This window comes from Echiichthys vipera, assembly GCF_963691815.1.
Source record: "Echiichthys vipera genome assembly, chromosome: 1".
Lineage (NCBI taxonomy): Eukaryota > Metazoa > Chordata > Actinopteri > Perciformes > Trachinidae > Echiichthys > Echiichthys vipera.
The window spans coordinates 25,523,248-25,544,483 of NC_139826.1; the positions used below are offsets into that span (position 1 = coordinate 25,523,248).

The following is a 21,236-nucleotide window of genomic DNA, read 5'->3' on the forward strand; positions in this document are numbered from 1 at the left end:
GGGATCACACAGAGCTGAGATCTAAAGGGGTTTGTGTGCAATAGATCGGCACTGACACAACAAAGACGTTTGATGAGGAGCAAAATACGGAGAATTCGGCTGAATGTTGGTACTACCGATGCATGTAAAATAAGATCACATTTTCTCATACAACTACACTGTTTTACAGCCTTGCAAAATAAAATCTGAAAAACAGCCCTGTTCATACAACTGCAGTATATTCCTGTGTTGTTGAAATAACTTCACTCACATTAATAATTGAATCCCTTTCACTGGAAAAGTTGCCCAAAATGTGCTCTAACATACTAAACAGTTATAAATATAGTGAACTGAAGAGGTACCTCATAAATCCTTGACAAGATGCCCTCCCTCATGCTTGACTAAGCAGTAACAATGGATAATTAACAAACCAAAGTAATCAATAAGTGCATGAAATGCTGCCTATTTTCCGAAAGACAAAGCCTCAGTGACTTTGAAGACTTGAGGCAGAGACGAAGGAGGGTCAGCTAGGAAACAGAACTGGCCTATATATAGCTGACAATATTGCACACATTTGAAGGATTAGGACTTGAGTTCTCCAGGCACGAGCTCATATGGCCTGGAATGCTTTGAGTCATGAATTGTTCCCTGAGATAATGTTTCATCACCGTGCAAAACAACCTCTGCCTAATTGGTGAGTATTAGAGGGGTGTTGTGCACTTCTCATCTAAGGGGTCTTGTGACTGAGGGGCCATGTGTCCTCGGCTATCCCATTTCCCCTTTCATCGTAAAAGGGTCTGACTGACTTTCACCCGCCGTATCTGCTCTGTCACACTGTTTACCTTTTATAGACAATGGTGATAAGTAACTCCACACCATCTTCTCTTCCACCTCCCCAACCCAGCCCACATGACCACTTGTGTGTGTGTGTGTGCGTGCGTGCGTGCGTGCGTGCGTGCGTGCGTGCGTGCGTGTGTGTGTGTGTCTACTGATGTCTTGCACCTTCAAGTTTTGGTCAGTCCCACTAGGAGGGGAGTATTACACCTTTTTTCGTTGGTATCAGCAGACAAAAGGAGATAAAATCCGATCAATTATTAAACACAAAAAAAACTTTTTTTTAATGGTATAAGAGAGCAGGGGATAACAGATTAAGGGCTTTAACATGTGACAGTATGTTCATGTACATGCATAAACATACAAAGCTGCACAAATAAACACATAAAATGTGTATTCAAATAATTAAGGGTATATTAAAGTGTTTACATTTTTCAAACTCTCTCCAAGCATAGGCACCTGACTGACTTTAATAGAGATATTTCAATAGAGACTAAGCAACGTGTGTCACTGTATTGTACTGTAGGAGCTATCGAATATGTACACCACACAAAGCACTTAGTGTAAAAATAAATTGTTTATTCATTTGTTTATTAAATCAAATTCCAAACAATGGCAATAACCTTTAAAATAACGTTTTATAATCAGTTATCTTTTTAAATGAAGAAGCCAAAGAAAATAGTTTGGGGGCTTTAAAGCACATGTGTGTGTGTGTGACAGAGAGAAAATGATCTGTGTGTTTCCCTTCAGGGGTTCCTCCTGTTCTAACAGGTGTCGTGGTAGGGTTCCTCTGGGTTCTTCACCTGCCATAATGAGATATTACTACCTGACAGTTCCCAGCTGGAGGAGCATTGACACGGAATCCACCGTTTAGCACAATTAAATTATCACCCTCCATTGTGATTGTGCCATGCTGTGCAGAAGCCAGGTTTCTGGATACATAATCATCTCGTAACACAGACTGTATACTGCACACAGTTAGCCTCTTTTTCTCCACACACACACACACACACAGGTATAATACAGTCCACACACACACACACACACACGTTTGTCTACTGTATATTTCGTGCAGGTTTAAAAACTACTAAATTAGAAAAAGATATTGCTAGAACAATTATTTTTACAAGTCACTTTGAGTCAGTGATACACTAATTATTTAAATCTCTTAAACCTCAGCAGACAAAGTAATTATAGATAATGATATTAAAATATAGTAAATGGTTGGGAAAATACAGATTTTCCAACAAGGTAAGCTACTGCACAGTCACTGGAGAGTTGTCTAAATTAATTTGTTTAAATTGTTCCTCCATTATTGTTGACCTTCCCTTGGAAAAAGTCAACTCAATTATGGCGGCACTTCATCCTCACTTCACACTCTCTCCTGATGTCTTCTCTATTAGAAACTGCCACAGTTACCACAGCTAAAATCCACACTCAAATGATGCCACCCAGAGCAAATTAAGCAAGCTACCTCAAGTGCACACTTTACATATTGAGCAGTGCATTCATAATTACTTTGCAGGGTAAATTATTTGCAATAATATGCTTCTAGAGGAACTGCCTTGTATCTCACTTTAAACACTTGTGCAGCTGCCATGACAGCATGGTTGGTGTCCTTGCCCCCCACGCAAGGCAAAGGCAGATGCAGGTGTGAGAGCGCTTAAGTGTCCCTGTCTGTCTACTCAGGAAGGGTCGATGAGCACTCACACATTGAATCCCTCGTTGCCCCCTCCTCTCCTACCTCCTCCTTCTTCGGTCCCCTGTGCCTTTGGCCCTTTTTCCTGATCCCAGGACACAAGCTCAGAGCTGGATGGCATAACAGCCTCTCAGTTCCCCAGGACACACACAAGTTCACTCATGCGTATGCTTTCACAAATGAAGGATGGCTGTCCAAAAAAAAAAAATGCTCGCCTTTTTTTCCCCCTCCTGGACTCGCATCATTCTGTAACAGAAATGATCCACTGGAAGAAGAGCATGTTGGATGTTGTGAGTCAAACTCACACCAGACCCTAACAGTAGCAGAACTTCAGCTGTCTCCTTCACTAGACAAAGTTTCCCTTCCTGGGAGAAGGAAAAAAAGCTTCTTGTTATTTTACCTCTTTCTTTCTTTTACTTTCTTTTTTTTCTGTGGGCCTGCTGGGGCATGGAGTTCCCAAAGAGCCTTCTGTTGCTGCTGCTGCTGCTGCTGCTGCTGCACTTAGAGCAAACCTCACAGCAAGTCAAGCCATCAACCAACACAACCCTATTTGCTGAGCAACAGTGGAGCTTTGTGGCTTGCCTCATAGTTGACAGTAAGTTATGAGCCCTTTGTGAGCAGGAGAAGGAAAACAGAGATCGGAATTTGGCAGGAACATAATAATACAGAATTCTCCTGTTCATGGAACCTGAAATTTTCATGGAAACAATCGAGCATTGTTGAAGGAAAGAAAAGCAACGGTGACAGATGAAATATAGAGTGGGGCCCCCTTTTTGTTAAGCAGTAAACAAAGCGCCATTCAGGCCAGGTCCATTCTATCATTTATAAAGATAACTTCTTCTGTGCACTGGGGAGTTTGCCGCAAATGGTTGCACTTCAACAAATTGAGTGTAACATCTCTAACTGTTGCTGGAAAAGTGAGTTGAGGAACTGGCTGGGGGGTGCCAAACACAAGTGAAAGGATGCACCCCAAGTTACCAAAGAGATGCACAATAAGTCTATAGGGAGCATAGAAATCTCAAAAGCGAGGGGAAGTTAAAAAGAAGAACGCGAGGCCTTTCAGCAAAAAAAAAAGAGACTTTTGGCCAAATACTCAAGAACAATAGCTAATTATGAAGGAGACATTTTGCAGGGAGCAGGAAAAGCATGGGCACTGGTGATCGTGAATGGTTTATGAAAGTAGAAGGGGGGTTTATTGTACTGTAAGGTGGGGGGGGGGGACTATGGGCCTCAGTCTTTGGTCTTGCCGTCGTGAGGTCATCATTGGCGACTTCAGTGTTGGTACAACTGCAGTTGGTTTGGACATCTGGAATGTCGACACACAGTGGCCCACTTTCTCTGTCACTATCCTTGTTCCTTCTTTTTTTCCTATGTAGAATGCTTTACAAATCCTGGTCACTAAATTGGCAAATTTGATTTGTCCATTGTAAAGAAAAGCAATTTTTTCCCCCTTTTATTCTCATTTCGTAAAACAAATTTCTGCAGGGGGATGGGGGGGGGGGGTGCAGCTTAATTACCTTGTAATTACCTTGTAATTAAGCTGCTCTATTCTTATTCTGGGGTCTGGGAGGACAAAAGCTCATTAGCTACAGTTAGACCCACCTTCTCTTTTCTGCCATTCTTTTTCTCTTTCTGAATAAATTAATATTGACTGAACGCTCACCTACCAGTGAAGGCACACAAATGTGTCTCCCCTTGTGACAACTGGATATCTTTCCCCTCTTTGTCTTTGGGCGCTGTGTTTTTTTAAAGGACTATAAGAAGAAGGGCTGGGATAGAATCGGGGAGGGTAGAGAGTAGCCACGTTTCATGTGACACGTCAATTGGAAAATCAAAACAGGGGTAGTTCATTTGCTCCACCCAGATGAGGCCATCTAGCAGAGCCATGATGAATAGGGGTCAGGCAAGCCACACCTCAAAGATTTATGATTAAGGCTTATTATGTTGGGAAACTGACATTGATTGCTGATTTAAACCACTGAAACCAATTAATTTGCCAGTGCTGAATAGAAAGCATGGTCAACAGTGTGTGTCATTCTGACAGGTTGGACAGGAAGAAGCCGAGCAAAAGTGAAGGTCTAAATGAATGGCTGGCACCCAGCCCTGTTTGGAGGTGGTTAAAAGTTACAGTGAATGATTGACGGCTGATCCAAAAAAAAAAAGAAGAGGGAGACTGGAGAAAAATGAGATCTAAAGAGTAAAACCAGAAACCCCAGCCACTGATCTGAGTAATTGCCCAAAAATTTGGTCCACAGAAGACATGTACAAGCTGCTGTTTTAGCAATGCTAAGATGGTTTCATTCATGGGCCGGCACTGAGTAAATGAATGTGAAACATAGCCCTAATAAAATCAGAGAGCTGACAGTCATGGTTGAACAGAAAAATGTGCTGTATTTCCACTCTGGAGAAGAGGGCACTGTAGTGGATTAGACGCTAACTAAAAGTCAAAATGCCTCAACAGTCGATGCTGCTGTGTCTGACCCGTGTACTGTGCTTCTACTCTTCTCTGCATTTGTCCAAAGTGACGCATAAAAAGGAAGCAGGAGCTGCAAGTGATATACCTACCACAATCTAGCCCAAGTGTTTTTTTGCTGTGTTCACAACAAATGGCACATTACGCTCAGTTGTATGTTATTTTTCTCTGTGGCTGTCGGGGGGAAGCTTGTGTTTACTAATACCTTTTCTCCTTTATTCTTTTTTTGGCTCGCTCCGAGGACGCATCATGACAGTGCTTCAAAATGAAATCATTAACTAAATTGCTTTCTTAAAAAGCCACAAGTGTGCGGCAGGATTTGTGTGTGTGTTTGGCTGTGGGCCATGGGCCTCTGGTTCCCAGGCAGCCTCTGCCCCAGCTCTGTTGTGGTTCCCTGCCACCAGACTCATTATGTTCAGCCTCAGCACAGCACGGCGCAGGGCTGCGGTTTGCCTTGCCTCACTCACTGGGCTAGTAGGAAATAATCTGGTAATCTCAAACTACTCCTCCATTTCATCTGGGGCCCCATTCACACAAAGAGACCCTTTGTCCTGAAACATTTATGACCAGCCTTTGAATCTCAATCAGGGAATCAATCAAAATCACATTAAACAAATATGGTTTTATATTTGATGTTGAAAGCTTAAAGGGAATTGTCTGCAGAGCTGACCTACGATTTTACAATCCCTTGGTATCATACCACCATTCCTACTGTGCCTTTTCAAAACACTAACAAACTTAAATAATGGGGGAAATATCCATATCAGCATCATATCTATGAACATGAATTTTAATCACCATAAAAAATAAATACATTAGATAAATGCAAACATAGACAACAAAAACTTCATGGAAACATTATCAATCTGCCTGAGATAGATTTGAATAAACAAAGTAAACAGAATGGAAGTCAAATAAGGAGTGAAGGCCAGGCAAATATTTGATAAGAAGATAGGGACCACACACACACACACACACACACACACACACACACACACACACACACACACACACACACACACACACACACACACACACACACACACACACACACACACACACACACACACACACACACACACACACACACACACACACACACACACACACACACACACACACACACACACACACACACACGGGAGCAGATGTGTCTTTCACAGCCTGTAGAGTGTGTAACCAATCTGCAAACAATAGCTGGAACTTGACAAAGGTCGTTGCACTTGCAACACACTCTTTACAGTAAAGGGCAGTCAAATCCCATTGGCCACTTAGGTAAACCATGCCCTTTTGTTTTTCTTTTACTTTACAGACCACAGAACAGACATATAACTTTGAACACAAGCGCAGTATATAACGTGTATGTGTTTTCTGTCTAGGCCCATTAGTCAGCCACTATAATGCAATTTGAGCTCCTATGTAAGCCCCTTAACAAAGTTTAGGTCACCTTTCGGTGTAAACATGTTCAATCCTATTAACGTAATAATAAACATGGGACTGGGTGCCAGAGTGCCATGTGTTGAAATCCTGCTCTGAGTCTTAATTACAACAGACAGCCATGACAGTGAAAAACATCCAGCGCCAGCCATGCTTTCTAATACATGCCACTGTGACTACAGGATGAGAGGCAACACATTTTTCAGAATATACCAGGTTAGTGCCTTTGTTTTAATACTGTTTAAAGAAATTGTAAGTGATCAGTTCAATGGATATAAATCATATTTGAAAAGGAAAAATTACAAAAGCTATATTTCTTATGAAATAACCAAATATAAGTGAGGAAAATGTATGCCTTCATTAACAATGTGGAAAATATTTTGACTTTTGAGTACCTGCTTACCAAGAGGTGGTGTCAAGTGTGAGTAACCAAGTTGAATTGGTCCCATCATTATAGAGAAAAGGCAAAAAAGTGATTTATTCAGATGCATAAAAGGGTGGTCGTTGGACCATCGTCAGCAGAACTTACAGCACATGTAATTCTACAGACTTAAATAGACTCCGCTCAGAAAAACAGTAATGGCCAATCAGAGACATGTGGTAAGAGGCAGAAGGTGTTTTGCATGAATAAATCAACTAGTTGGGTGTGGTCAAAAAGAACCCAAAAGTATCTAAATGAATGCTGTCATGCACACACGTATGCAATTATACATGTTTGATATTTTCATTGTTTGTTTTTTTTACTTTAGGGACACAGGTCTGCACCTTGAGATCACTTCCATTGTGTAAAGCATTTAAGAAATACCTATTTGTCAATGAAATAGGTCAGCAGAATAAAATGTATCTACATTTGATTTGTTTATTTTATGTCTGTCAGAGATTGTGTTGTGCAGAGTTTATGCGGCCTATAAACCCTCCTCTCTGGTGTCAGCAGGGCAGCCGTCCAGTATCATCCTGGTATATCAGCTATAAATGGCAGCTACATCACTAGAGCTCAGGCTAAAAATACAGGACCCACTTTCTTCCGTTTCCCTGTATTCTCAATTGTGTGTGAGCTTAAGTTACTGTATGGAACCCTGTAAGACAAGCTTTATTTTTAAATAAAAAAATAGTATTGTTTTTGGACCTATTGAAGAGCAAGTAACAAATCCCCTGCATCTTGAAAGCAAAATGCAAACATTTTCCTCTTTGCCTGCAAGCCAGGTTTTAAGAAAGCTCTCTAAAAGCTATCAAAAGTTTCAAAACTTCCCACACCCCGTCCTGTGGGTGTGCCTGTAAAGTGCCTCACTCCCCTCTCCTGAAAAGCTCTAAGGGATTGCATCATGGGACGGGGTGTAAAACGATGGTAGCAACATACTGTAACATGGGGGAAATACCTCATGTTGGGTTGATTCATAAACACCTTGTACACACAGGCGAGCTGGCCTCTCAGACTGGTCTGTGTTATGCTGGTTGTAATGGTAGAGCTGACTGTGCCCAGCGCCAAGTCCCTACACTGAGTGCTGTTTAGGAGCACACACAGTCACACAGATTATAGCGTAGCTCTGTTTTAATTGAGTCTCAGCCTTTGTGGTGTCTGTTATCTCTGACTAATAGCATACATTGGCCCTCTCTCATTATCAGAGTGGGACTTTATCAGAGACCCTTGTTTGATACAGTTAGAGTTGACGCATTATGAACCGCACACCAAGAGTCAGCAGTGATCTGCATATTCAATAACTTCCGTAATTATATGCGCAATTCATCAGATGGGATGTGATTGCAGGGGAAGTGGAATAGAGAGGAGCAGAGAGGTCTGATTCCTGGAGGACTAAAGTCTAATCACAAAACTAACATGATAATTGAAATCTAAATTGAAAGGCTTAGCTCTCAGGGAGAGTATTTCAGACATGGAGTCTGGAGACGCTACTGAGAGTGAAAGAGAGTTAAAGAAAGAGTGGCAGGAAAAATAGGATTTTGACTGCTTGTGTAGTACATAAGCTATTAACAATACACACGTGAAAAAAGGGTGCTTCAAGCCAATATTATAAGAAGCTCCAAAAAAATGTCTATGTCATCCAGATAGGAGGTAAGGAAGTGGAAGAGGAGGAGGTGCTGGAAGTGAGAGTACTTCAAACAGCCTGCTTTGAGACTGTGTAACAACAACAAAAAAATCCTCATGAAATTTAACAGATTTGGAAATATTTCAGTCACTTGCATATATTCAAATGAAAAAAAACTACACGTATAGTTTACAAACCTTGATCACCGGTAATTTCAGTTGTGTTGTCATTATTGTAACATGATGTAGAGTTAACTGTTACATGAAGTCACTGTTGAAAGCATTCTGATTAGATTAGTAACATTTTTTTAAGATTTCTAGAACACTGACCGATCCAGTATGAAGAATTCAGAGAAATATAGTTTTCCACAACACTCTCACAGCCCGGTCCTGGAGAGAGTGCATCAGAGGGCAGTTCAATAAAGGCTGAATATTCCACACTGTCACCATCATCCCTCTTCGCCTGAGTAGGCCGTGCAACGAGGCCTTTATATTCTTGTTTTCAAGAGGTTACTGAAATAATAGCTTGACAACAATTGTGTGAAAAGGGATACGTTCTGCACTGTATTGAACAGAAGGATCCTCAACTTCACTTCACTTTAGCTGTTTATTTATCATTTTACCCTGCAATACTTTATGTCACAGCAAATAGAGAAATGTAAATACAGAGAAAATGGCCTGCCTTTGGTTTTGGTCTTATTTTCCCAAATACCTTCTGTGCAGTTACATACAATTGTATACATTTTTCTCAAATGCATCTAATCAGAGAATCTAATCAAGTATTGTGACAGGGCATTGCGCTGAAGTAAAGCTGTCCTCCATTTCACCTCAAAGGCTGTCCTGTCGTCACATTCACTCCTTATGTTTTACTCATTGTGAATGCGACCCAAAGGAGTTACTGCAGGAAAGAGGAAAGTCCTCTGTCCAGTTCTCCTCTCCTCCTCCTTTCTCTGCCATCCCCTCTGACCACAGGATTCATATTCATCCCTCAATAACGTTTAATTAGTAATGCCAAATTCATTAACCTGTACTGCTGTTACGCTGGCCTCAGCCATAAATTAGCTTAATGTGAGCAGACGTATTGCAGCTGTAATAAGGGACATAAAACTCAAAGAGAAACACATACTCCACCATAGTCATGGATCATTATAACTCAGCAGTGTTTTAGAGTGGGAGCATTCCTTTTCAGAGTAGCAGCTCTTTAGCAGCTCTTAAATATAAGCCCATCAAACACTTTTATTTTGTAATGCTCAAGAAAATTGTTTGAATGCTGGTCAAAATGAAGAGAATATTATAGAAATGCATTACTCACGACAACCAGTATTTTCATCACCAATTCCCCTCTCATAATGTTTAATGCTTTAACTGAAATACATGTAATATCAAAGAAGCTGATAAATAAATGCAGTTATGCTATGGTTATTGCATTGGTTCAATATTAAAGGTCCTATATTTTAAAAAGTAAAATTTCAAAGTTTTTTTTTTTTTTTAATTATAAAGCAGGTGAAGGTGCTGTATAAATATTATAAAATTATCAAAACACTCAGTCCACAGAGAAATGTACACAGTCTGTATTCAGAGACTACGTTGCACAGGACTGGTAGATGTGGGCTGGGCTTTTTCTGGAGGGGTTTTTAAAGAGACAGGCGCTAAAATGGAGTGTTTCAGACACACATATCAGACAGACAGTAAAGCATGTAAAGGTGTTCTGGCAGAACGCCCTAAATACAGGTATGAACCTAAAAATTAGTATAACATGGGACCTTTAAGGTATCTTTTAAGATTCATGGAGTTCATGTTGTTCTCAACTGAGCTGAGGTGCCAAAACCCAATGCAGAATTGGTTGGACCAGTAAAAAGAGATGCAAGAGACATTTCCAACAGCTTCTGAATTTCTGTCTAATTGGCCCAACTCTTTGGCATCCTGTTTGTGTTTATTTAATCAGATGAGGGATGTGTACATTTGGCATTGGGACATGTAACCCCCTTTATTACAAGGAGAACTGTAAGCAGCCTTTTCCGTCAATTCCGTTCTCTTTAAAATCGTTAAAATTGGACAAACTTGAGGTTTTCTTTCTCGGGCAGACATATGGATTTAGGAACAATCTGCTATTGTAAAAATCTGGGACGACCTTCACTGTCCTAGGATTACACGTTGACCTTTCTGCTCCTCTATCCCCCAGTGATCTCGCCTAACAGCTCACACCAAAGAGCCTATTAGGCCTGGATCCCACTTTGTTGTTAAAAAGGGTCTTGTCCTTTCAGAGCACTCACTTCCTCGCTTTCTGTTTTTTCAAGCATAGGTGGTGGAGGAACACAAGTTCATTGTTCCCTCGCAGATGGAACTTGGAGTTACCAGGGTAACGGCTCTAATCCTCCTTTTTTAACCACTTTTTTCATATTAACAGCCTATCGAGTGCTACCTTTTAAGTCACAGGCAAGAGCGCTCGCTCACTTTTAATTAGCTATGATTCTGTTTGCCAGGAGACAGCATGATGAGCTAATCGAAATTTACGAAATAATGACGTACTGCAGGCAGCTACTTCTTTCTCCTCAGGCCTGCTCCAAGAATAACAATAATGAGGCCATTATCGAGGATTGCACTTTAAAACGCTGCCCTGCCACCAAAACAGAGGACGTAATTGTTCTGGTGTTTTCCATACAATCAACAACCCATTGTTGATGACTTGAGAACTAAGGGAGCAAAGAATGGGCACCATAATGATTGGTCTGTGCTGCCATGAAGATCCTGTACAAAGTGTCCACTGAGGAAGGACCTCGATAGACTACTGATTTGCTTGTAAGGGCTCTGGATGAAGACAACTGTCTGGCTTTGTAAAAAAAAAAAAAAAAGTCCTTTTTGCTTTTTGTCTGTCCTGCCGCTCAAATAGCCCCCAAGCCGCATTAGAGAAGAACTATTCATATGGTGAAAGGCTGGTAGTCACACAGACTCATGTGAAGGGGCCACATAGTTGCTGGAGAGAATGGCCATTTATATAACCTCCCGCCATTTCAGAAAAAATACAACTGATCTCTAGCAGAAGATAATAAAAGGTGTGTTTGTTATCTTCAAGAAGATTTACAAGGTGTCCGCAAAAAATGATGTATTAACATTTGACCAGTGCTCCTATGCATATATTTAAAAAGTCAATTAAGTTCCCAAGTCATGTATGTCAGTTGAGCTTTATCCAACATGTCAAGATGACTCAATTAGATAATTGCATTTCTATACTCAAAAACTAACTGCATTACAAATGCAGCCAAGCCATTTGGAAATTAAAATATCCTAGAGAGAAGATTATGATAAATAGAGGCTGAAAATGAAATATTTTGTCAAAAAGGTCCTCATCTAAACTTGCTGGGTGAGAGCTCAGCGGGTTTGTACAAACACGTTGCTGCACCTATTAGCGGTTCTCCATTGTAAAGGAGTGAGAGAGACAGAGCTCGAGGGCAGGAGGAATGCTAAGTGGGCCCCTTAGCCTAGTCAACCTTCAGTGGGTTTCATTTATCTTCATCTTGTTAGACTAAATTAATTAACAATCTCAATGTTACACACTTTCTCCTTTCATTACATCAAATAATGGCAGAAATGTAGGGGGAGGTCCTGCCCACTGGGAGTAGAGAGACTGAAGACATCGTTCTCTCTTTCTCTGCTCATCTCTCTCTGTCTCGCTCTCTCTCCCCCTCTGTTCACATCTCTGTATACTGTCACTCTTCCTTCCCCTTTTTCTCTCACTCGTTTTCTCAGTCTCTTTGACTACACAAACAAAAACCTGTTAAACGTCTTCCATAAACATATAAAAAATTGATCCACAATGAAAACACATCTTTCAACAAAAAGAAAATCGTGAGGCTTACAATAACAAAAGCACGAACATTTGGCTATTAAAGACACTGTGCACATTGTATACTGTAGTTCAGAAAACTTTTGCGTTAGTTTTATAAATATTGGGAATTTTAAAGAGACTGTCTTATGAGACAGTACAAAGACTTACACTAGACTTTTCCCCCCCATCACATCTGAAGAGTTTGCTGTGTTTTTCACGATAGCCGTGTATAAGCACTTTAACACCAATTAAAACTCACTGTGTGTATGACTCAAAACCAAGCCTGTGACTCATTACAATAATGACAGGTCCATCCGGTGTGCTACTGAGATATGACACGCAGTATTAAAAGTCAATAACATCTGCACATTGAAGCAGAAATGTATGAGCATGTTCAGTAAGCCTACCTTTGACCTAATTCAGTTGCTTGGGAAAAGATACTGGGATTCTTCACTGGAGGAATGTCTTAACTGCCACATCCATCCACCCCTGTTTCTATCCTTTTCTCCCCTTTCACCCCTACCCCCACCCTACTCCAGGACACAAGTCTTATCCAGGCAAAAGGGCTAACTCTGAAGCAAAGCTTGCCTTTAATCTTGGCCTGATTGTTGAGGCCAGCCAGTGTGCGTGATATCTTTCTACTGGCGCTTCTCCTTTAATTAAAAAAGACATTGACAGAAGGATGTGGATTAGCAGTGCAATAATGTGTTTACTTTAGAATAATCACAGTGCTTCACAGCTATGAGAACAAAAGGATATTGTTGAGAACCGGCCAAGGTCAGAGGTTAGGTTTCTTGTTGTTTATTTTATTTTGTAGGAGTGAGATCAGATGCAGAAATATTCCTGGTGAATTTGAAGTATGCTTCCATCAGACCTTTTCCAATTCAACATACTGTATACAGTACATCTTCAGTGCAGTAAGTTATCCTCCAAACTGGTTTCGACAGGTGCTGAAAGTTAAATGCTGCCATCCACTTTGAACCATTACAAAAAAGCGGAAATGAGCACAGGCAGCACGCTCTCAAAAATGTAACACGCTGTATGCCTGAATAACTTCTGTCAAACCATATCAAATATACCACACCAAATAAATTGGTGCCAAGCCATGAAAGAAAAAAGAGATACTGTACATTACTGCGTTACATATTTTATTTGTTTACTGCATCAAACAGTACGTATATCAAGTATTCATGAATGTATACTAAATATATGTAATTTATATATAAGTGATAAATGGCGGTTTCAATTTGTTGAATATGAATAGGAAAAAAACTTTAGGTAGTCAAACATGTAGATGCATATGAAAAAAGTCCCTGAGTACAATTTATGCAGTTTAATTCTGCAGGATTAACTGCACAATTGGTCGCAATTTAAATTCTGTCAGAACTCAACTAGCTTGTTTCTGAAGCTTAAATAAATGTGACTCTCAATCTTATTTTAGTACAACTTTAAGTGATTGAATTTTAAAGATAAATAACATAAATTTAAATGCATGAGAGATTTTCCTATCGAATTCCTGAAGGACATTCTGACTAGCGAGAGTAATGGTATCAAATTGTCCTTTCTTTTTAAAATGCCCCCAACAGTTCTGAGAGAGAGAGAGAAAAAATGCTGTTAATTTAATCAAATAAGTGACCTTTTGAAAAAGAAATCAAAGAGGATTCATTAGCTTTAGTAAAGTTGGCTGACAGCAGCTTTGAAAGGCAGATGCTGCTGCTGTGGCTTCTAATGAGCCAACCCTAATTAGGGAGCAACACTGGAGCCTAGAGAAGGTGGTTGACTAGGAAAGGAGCCAATGGTAAATACACTCTCTTATTTACTTCCTCTGTGTGTAATGACAGCACACATTTTTAATTAGAATCACAGGAAGGGTAAAGACAAAAAATGTAAATCTTTATGGTAGGTTGAATACAAACATGAAACATAACAGGAAACAACAGTGCATCAAGACAGATATGCCAGCGACTGCCCTGCCCCAACATCCCTGATTAGAGTGGTTAGTAGGGGAAGGCACATGGGGAGAGGGGTCAGACAAAAGTATGCAGTGTAAAAGACACAGGAAGCCTGATCTGCAGGTCCTTTAAGGCGTGAAAGGGAGAGGAGGTGTCCCTTAAGTTGTTGATGTGTGCTTAGTCTGACTGAAGGCTATCAGTGAGCATGCCAGACAGTCAAACACAACATGAACACACACACACACACACACACACACACACACACACACACACACACACACACACACACACACACACACACACACACACACACACACACACACACACACACACACACACACACACACACACACACACACACACACACACACACACACACACACACACACACACAAAGCTAACAGTGTGTCAGAAAACATAACCCCTGTGAGCCCGCTACCACCCCTGCCCGACCTGTGATCCTAAATGGCAATAACAGAAATGAAACTAACCTCAGTAAAAAGCTGCTACGAAGAAAGCCCTCCATGTCAGCGTGTGGGGTTCTGGCAGGAAAAATCACAGAGAACCATTTTCACTATGAAACGAGTGATAATCAAGAAGAAGGAGAAAAGAGGAGAGAAAGAAAGAAAGAGAGAGAGAGAAAGAAAGAAAAATACAGAGTATACATCTTTCTCCTATAATAAGGCATGTCTTTAATTAAAGCAGAAATATGGCTACGAACCCATCCTCTCTTTTTATGAACTGACATCATTAATTATACCTCTTTCCATCGAGGGAGTGGATTTGCATACAACATCGGTTTGCACTGAGAGCCTGATGATATGTTTGCATCAAATAAACTCTGTCTACTGATCTCTATACAGTATTTTTCCACGGCTGTGTGCAGATATATACATATACATCCAGCACTGTAACCACAGATCCCAGCGCAGCCCCAGTCTGTTCAGAGCAGGCAATGGTGGTCCAGCTGCAGTCCATGTGTGGCGAGGGTGCTGCGGCTTCTAGGAGCCCGGCCGCAAGGGACCCAAGCTGGGACTTACAGCGTCAATGAGGCAAAAGGATGTGGTTGTGATGTCACCACTTGTAGGGGTCGTTCAGAAGCCGTACCCACAAAATACTGGAGACACATGGCTAAAAATGACTTACAACAGGTTTTCATTAGCCTATGTTATTGGTCTGTATAATATACAATTTTGCTGTGTTAAGATTGGTTGGAAATTGATTAGGACTTCCATATGCTTTTTTTGTGGTGGTAAAATTGAGCAGTGATTCCAGAAAACAGATTTGTGAGAGGAACTTTTGTCTGTGGCTGAAATTTAAATGTCTCTCAGATCTCACAACTTGCCTTATAAAAGATACCCAGCTACTGGAATATGGCAAGGATATATTGCATATACAATTTTCAGCATTATGACATGATATTCAACATTTCAATATCATAACTTAAGAATTTAAAAGCTTGAAAGTCTGCAGATAAAAATATTTATCTACATTATATTATGATGTATGTATGTATGATATTAAATGCAACAGCACATTAAATCTCCACCCTTTAACACCTTAAGTTTTAGTGACATGGGTGTAATTTGGCATTTCTCCTCTTACTCTTGTGGCTTATGAGACAAAGCCTCTGAGAGAATGGAAAGAATGAGCTCGGCCCAAGGACACTGTGCCTTTCAGTCTGGCCAGCACTTAGCGAGGCAGTGGATCCACAAGGCCCAGAGGGCTCAGCCGAGACTTTTCTCACAATAAGGTGTCTGGGGAGGTGGGAGTGGCAAAGCTAGGGGCGCTGCTGCAGCTCTACTCTTTTCTCCACTCAGCTGGGCCCAGCACACATAATACCATCACCACGCCACAGCACACCGAGCCAGTGACAACTTGAGAAAACAACCGTCAAACAGTGCAGAGCAGATGAAGCGTGTCTCCTCACTTCTCTGAGTGCAAAAAGCACACATACTCTTAAAGCAGGCGCACACAAACTAAAACAATTCCCAGCACCAATGTGAATTGCTCTGAACATACACTATATGCAAGCAAATTCTAGTACACATTTACACAATGCAAACTAGAAATTACTTAGAGGAATAGAAGCAGTATCATGTTTAATGCAGAGACTAATAAGCAGTGACAGGATGAACAGGGCTCTTTTTTATTATCTGAATGGGTATCCATTTATTTTACAGGCACCTGAATTCCTCAGCAGACTAAAACAGTTAAGTCGCAGCAGAAAAAAATGAAATAGATTAGGGTTTGCTCAGTTTCTATCTTTATCTTCTTCTTCTTTCACTCTGTGTGTGCTTGTGTTTCCTCAGCTGTGCCTGCTGTCTACAATCCCATTCTGGTCAGAAACAACTGAACTTAGCCTATGGAAGCAAAGGTGCGGTTTGGAGAGCAAATGACCAAACTCAGGAAAAAGTGACTGAGCCACATTGTATTTGCTCTTCTCCAAACACAAGAAACAAGAATGTCTTTAAATGAAGGCTAGGCCACAATTCAAGGGCAGGCTTTTTGGTTAAGGAGAAGCAGGGAGGATAGACATCACTAAGTTGGCCTGGACCAGTCTGAGCAGCGCAGCAGCCCTTTCGAAGAATGAGCCTCTGCCAAAAGCTGCCTCTGCCTAACCAAGTCTCCCACCATCTGCAACAAATGTGCTCTATTAAAGCAGTACCATATGGACAACAAGCTAGCTATTAACACGGCTTCAGCACATCCCCTTAACCTAGCCCAGATTTCAAACTTCCAGTCAAATTGACTGCTGATTTAATGCACCGCCAGCAGCCATGTGGGTCTTGGCACGAGACAACACTCTCAGCCCTCAGTCATTAACAGGCTCACGTAGTGCACGGTGCACAGCGAGACACAGAAGTTAGCTACACAGATCCTACCAGTAACTACATCTCAGGTCACTTGTTATATCCCTTAACCAAACCCATATGAGAAAACATATCTAAAGAGGAGGATACAGAAAGAGAGAGCCTGCACTGATCCAGTAACGTCAACCTTCTTAAGACAAGTAAACCAGGGCTCAAAACACTCTATTGTACAGAATGGAAACAAGCTTATGAAGCAGATCTCCTCACAGAGTGGCGGCCTAACTGGTGGCTTATGTCTCAGTTCTTCCACAGCGATGGAGAGTGAATTTGCTCCCTCTGCATGGATCCAAAATGGCAGTGATTAACCCTGCAGGGTGTGTGGGTGGGGGGGGGCTTTAATCCCTGTGGGCCGGGCGGCCATGTTGACGCCTATCCCCTCTCTGAGTCATGGGGGGACCCACCCACTGTTCACAAAGCCATGCTCTCTTCTCCTCCACCATGACGCCACGGCTATGAGCCCTCTGCTCTACAACCCAGAGACAACACACACACACACCAAATCAGTTACAGTCGTGTGGTTTTAACCCGACTCCAAAGTTCAGTAAATTTTGTTTGTTTATCTTTTCTCCTCCTGTCTCAGCTGCTTAGATACTGTCCATAATTAGAGCGGAAACACATTTATTCTCTCAGAAGCCCGAATGTATACAGAGCTGTTGACTTACAGAGACTCTGCAAAAGTCAGAATACAGTTTTTATTTTACGTTTTTGTTTTAACCATGTTCATTATTAACCAACTTTGTTCTCCATGATATCAATATGTCTGCCTGTACAGACCAGGCCAGCAAAGAACGGAACAGATTAATTGTGATTTTTTTTACAAATTAAAAGTCATGCCTGGTTTTAATTTATATTATTATAATATAATATATTTAGAGTTCAAGTCGGATCTGCTAAGAATTTATAAAACATTGTAACAAACACATTTTTACTTTTATGTTTTTAACTGTTGAACATGAAACATAAGATCCTTGTTCCATAATGTCTCTGCCAGTAGTGTCCCTATGCAAATTGAAGTGATAAGCTAAAGACTGCCTGATGACAGTCTAATTAAATAACGGCTCTCAGTGGAGCAATGCCATGTGTGAATAGGTACTGTTGTGTCAAGAAGAGGGAGATCCAGAGAGAGGAAAAAAAACGGTCCAAGCAATCTCAAAATCCCAGCAGACAGCTTTACGCCAACTCAACACCCAGTCACATGAAATATGGTGATACCTGGTCCAGCACGTGTCCACACACACCGACATATTTGCATTTACACCTACAGTGTAGTACACACACGGGTACACCGTATGTTACCTTTATTAATGGCAATAGTGTCCTATTGACCCCCTCCCCCATCTCCTACCCCCCCCCCCCCCCCCACACACACACACACACACACACATGCACGCACGCTTGCATGCACACACCCGCACACACCTCAGTCAGAGCTGCCAGATGAGTAGTGAATTAATTTGTGTGAGCCACTCTAACATTAGGAAGGTGTGTTGAAAGGTGTCTGCTCATGTTTCAAATTAAACGCGCTGCTGGTCAGCATTAGCACCTCGCCACCCGTCGGCAACTGACACTTAGGGGGCTGGGGGGGGATGGAAGGAAGGAGGGGAGCCCATCCACCGTTCACACTGGAATAATTAGAACATGTCAGGAAGAATTAATTTCCTCATTTTTCAAAAGGATACACAGAAATTACCATGTTATTATATGACAGGGTCCCTGGGAGGATTGGATTAAATTTGATTTCTTGCGCAGCCCCCACAACAAATTAAAGTCATAAATAAGATGGAAAGAAGCGGGGCACAGAGCATATGTTTATGGCAATGAGTGAAGCCAAGGGACCAGAAACAACTATCTTCATTTCATTTTATTTAAATCAGGCCGACACCGTGTGTCTGAATGACAGCAGTTGCTAATGGGTCGAGATTAGAGGCTTCTTGATATTAACACAGAGATCAAACAAATTTGACTAAAAAGCAATGGATCGTACAGTGTGTATACTACTAGATGAGCCTATTCTGCACAGAATGACCAGCTAATGCTTGGTTTAAGTCTTCTGAACCTTCAAAACCTTCTGAACTTATTCTTCTCTGTCCACTAATTTCTGACTTACATATTCAGTTTATCTTTTAAATATCACACATGCTGCCACAGAAAGAGTATGAGCCTGTTAGAGAGTTGTAGGTAGCAACGTTTCAACCTGTCCAAGTCAGTCAAGCCCCATTCATTTTGCACTCAACAGAAAGTTAATGGCTGAATTTGCTACAATGGGTATTGTTCTGACTGATTATAGAAGTGACATTTCTATATTGACATCTCTATATGAAATTATTTACCTTTGTATCTGTATTAAAATCTGATTATTCTTCATATTGTATGTTTTACCAGGGAGGATAAAGGCACCAGAAAGCATAAAAACAAGGATAATCAATTAGATTTATTTAGGCTGAGATGGAGCCCAATTTAAAAAGCACATTCAGCTGACCCGATCTAACAACACAATACTGGACACCGACTCTTCTTGAGGCTCAGATTAGACTGGTAAGCTTCCTGTTACAATTTAATACCGTCTTGCCTGGGAAGAGTTTTTCAACTCTTTCAAAATGGGCCGTCATTAGAGTCTAGCACTCCCCTGGGTACCACAAACTTTAAATAATTTGCGAATCAATTAACTGGCTACTCTCAACGCAACAGGGATTTCACACTCCAGGGTCGTGGTGCATTATCAGTTGGAGACGATTCATGGCGTTTTGGGAGAAAAGTTCATGGTTGAAATCATTAATTAATTTTACTGGACTTTTAGTTATGCATTACTTTCCACAGCTGTGGTAGCAAGAAGATTAATGGCATGTTCTTTTGGTCCTGTTTTCTACTGTATATAACTAAGTGAAACTGTCCTACAGTACAAGGGAATACACCTTAAGAAGCAGGACAGCAGCAATGTCTATATTAGGTTTTCATTCTTCTGGGAATTAAATGAATCCCATCAAACCTTAATAATAATAATAACAACAACAAACTCAGAGGCCATGGTTAGGTCTATGATTAAATATAAACCATACATAATCACAAACTGTGATGAGAGGCCAACAACCCACCTAATCAAATTACAAACGCTAAAAGCATATTTTTGTTTAAGCAAACACAAAATCTAGTCATTCATGAGTAATACAAGCTATTAATTGAATGCAGAGTTTGAAAGATGGACGAAGATCAGGTGGGTTCCCTTCATTCTTGCCAGGTAAGGACATGTGCAACAATTAGTTTTCTAAATTTGCTCTGGGATCCTCTGAAGTAATCGACGCTGATGAAATTAAAATCTTTGTTGGCGGTCTTTGTTGGCGGTCTTTGTTAAGCGGTCACTGTTTAGCAACATATTGACCATAATCACTGCAGGGTCAGTGGGCTGAAGAGGCCCATTTGATAAATAATATATGATGAATAACCATTCTAAAGGTTATTAATTTTCATTTTATGGTGAAGTGCTATTTATTTAATTTTGACAAAATGTCTCCTCTGCATCCTCCCCTTGAGTGGTTCCATCGATAGTGGGCTGAGAGCCATGAGACCGTGAGGCAGTTGCTTATTAGATAATGGCACATACTAACAAAGAGTGTGTATGGCCTCTTCAGATCTAACATATCCTCAGGTGTTTCTAAATGAGATTGCAGGCATGTAATTAAACTTGTTCTATAAGCGCTCCAGACACAGACTTAATTACTTCCTGTCATGTTTTGAGATTAATTAAACCGGTAGGTCAAAGGATCAAGATTTTGGTTTGTATGAGGATGCAACTTAATGTCTCAGAAGAGCGGGATAGTTATGTCTGCTAGCCCACATTGGCTTTATGCGGTATTTTCTTTTAGAACAAATACTTACAGGTGCCTAATAACATTCCAGTGGATTAATAACATTAGCATGAACATTTTAGTGTCAAGTCTGTATTATAAAAACTTGCGGGCGCAATTTACTGTGTTAGCTACCTGAGGGGAAGCATTTTTAGATGGAGAGTGGAAGACAGCGTGCGATGTGAAGTGGCATGATTAAACAATGGTAAATGGCCATGAACTTTGAATTGAGGGAGACATTTTCCATGCTGTTATTGAAGAGCTCCTTAACCACATTAAT

General features: G+C 40.9%; 1 protein-coding gene across 3 annotated transcripts in view; it reads right to left on the bottom strand.

Moving 5' to 3' along the window:
• The window catches only part of sox6 (SRY-box transcription factor 6), a 136,260-nt gene that overhangs the window by 92,533 nt on the left and 22,491 nt on the right, over positions 1-21,236 (bottom strand). For all 3 annotated transcript variants that reach the window (XM_083918205.1, XM_083918203.1, XM_083918204.1), the window contains exon 3: positions 14,733-14,783. In XM_083918205.1, coding sequence (XP_083774331.1) covers positions 14,733-14,767 — 35 coding nt within the window. In that variant the 5' untranslated portion in view covers positions 14,768-14,783. The remainder of the gene's footprint in view (positions 1-14,732; positions 14,784-21,236) is intronic.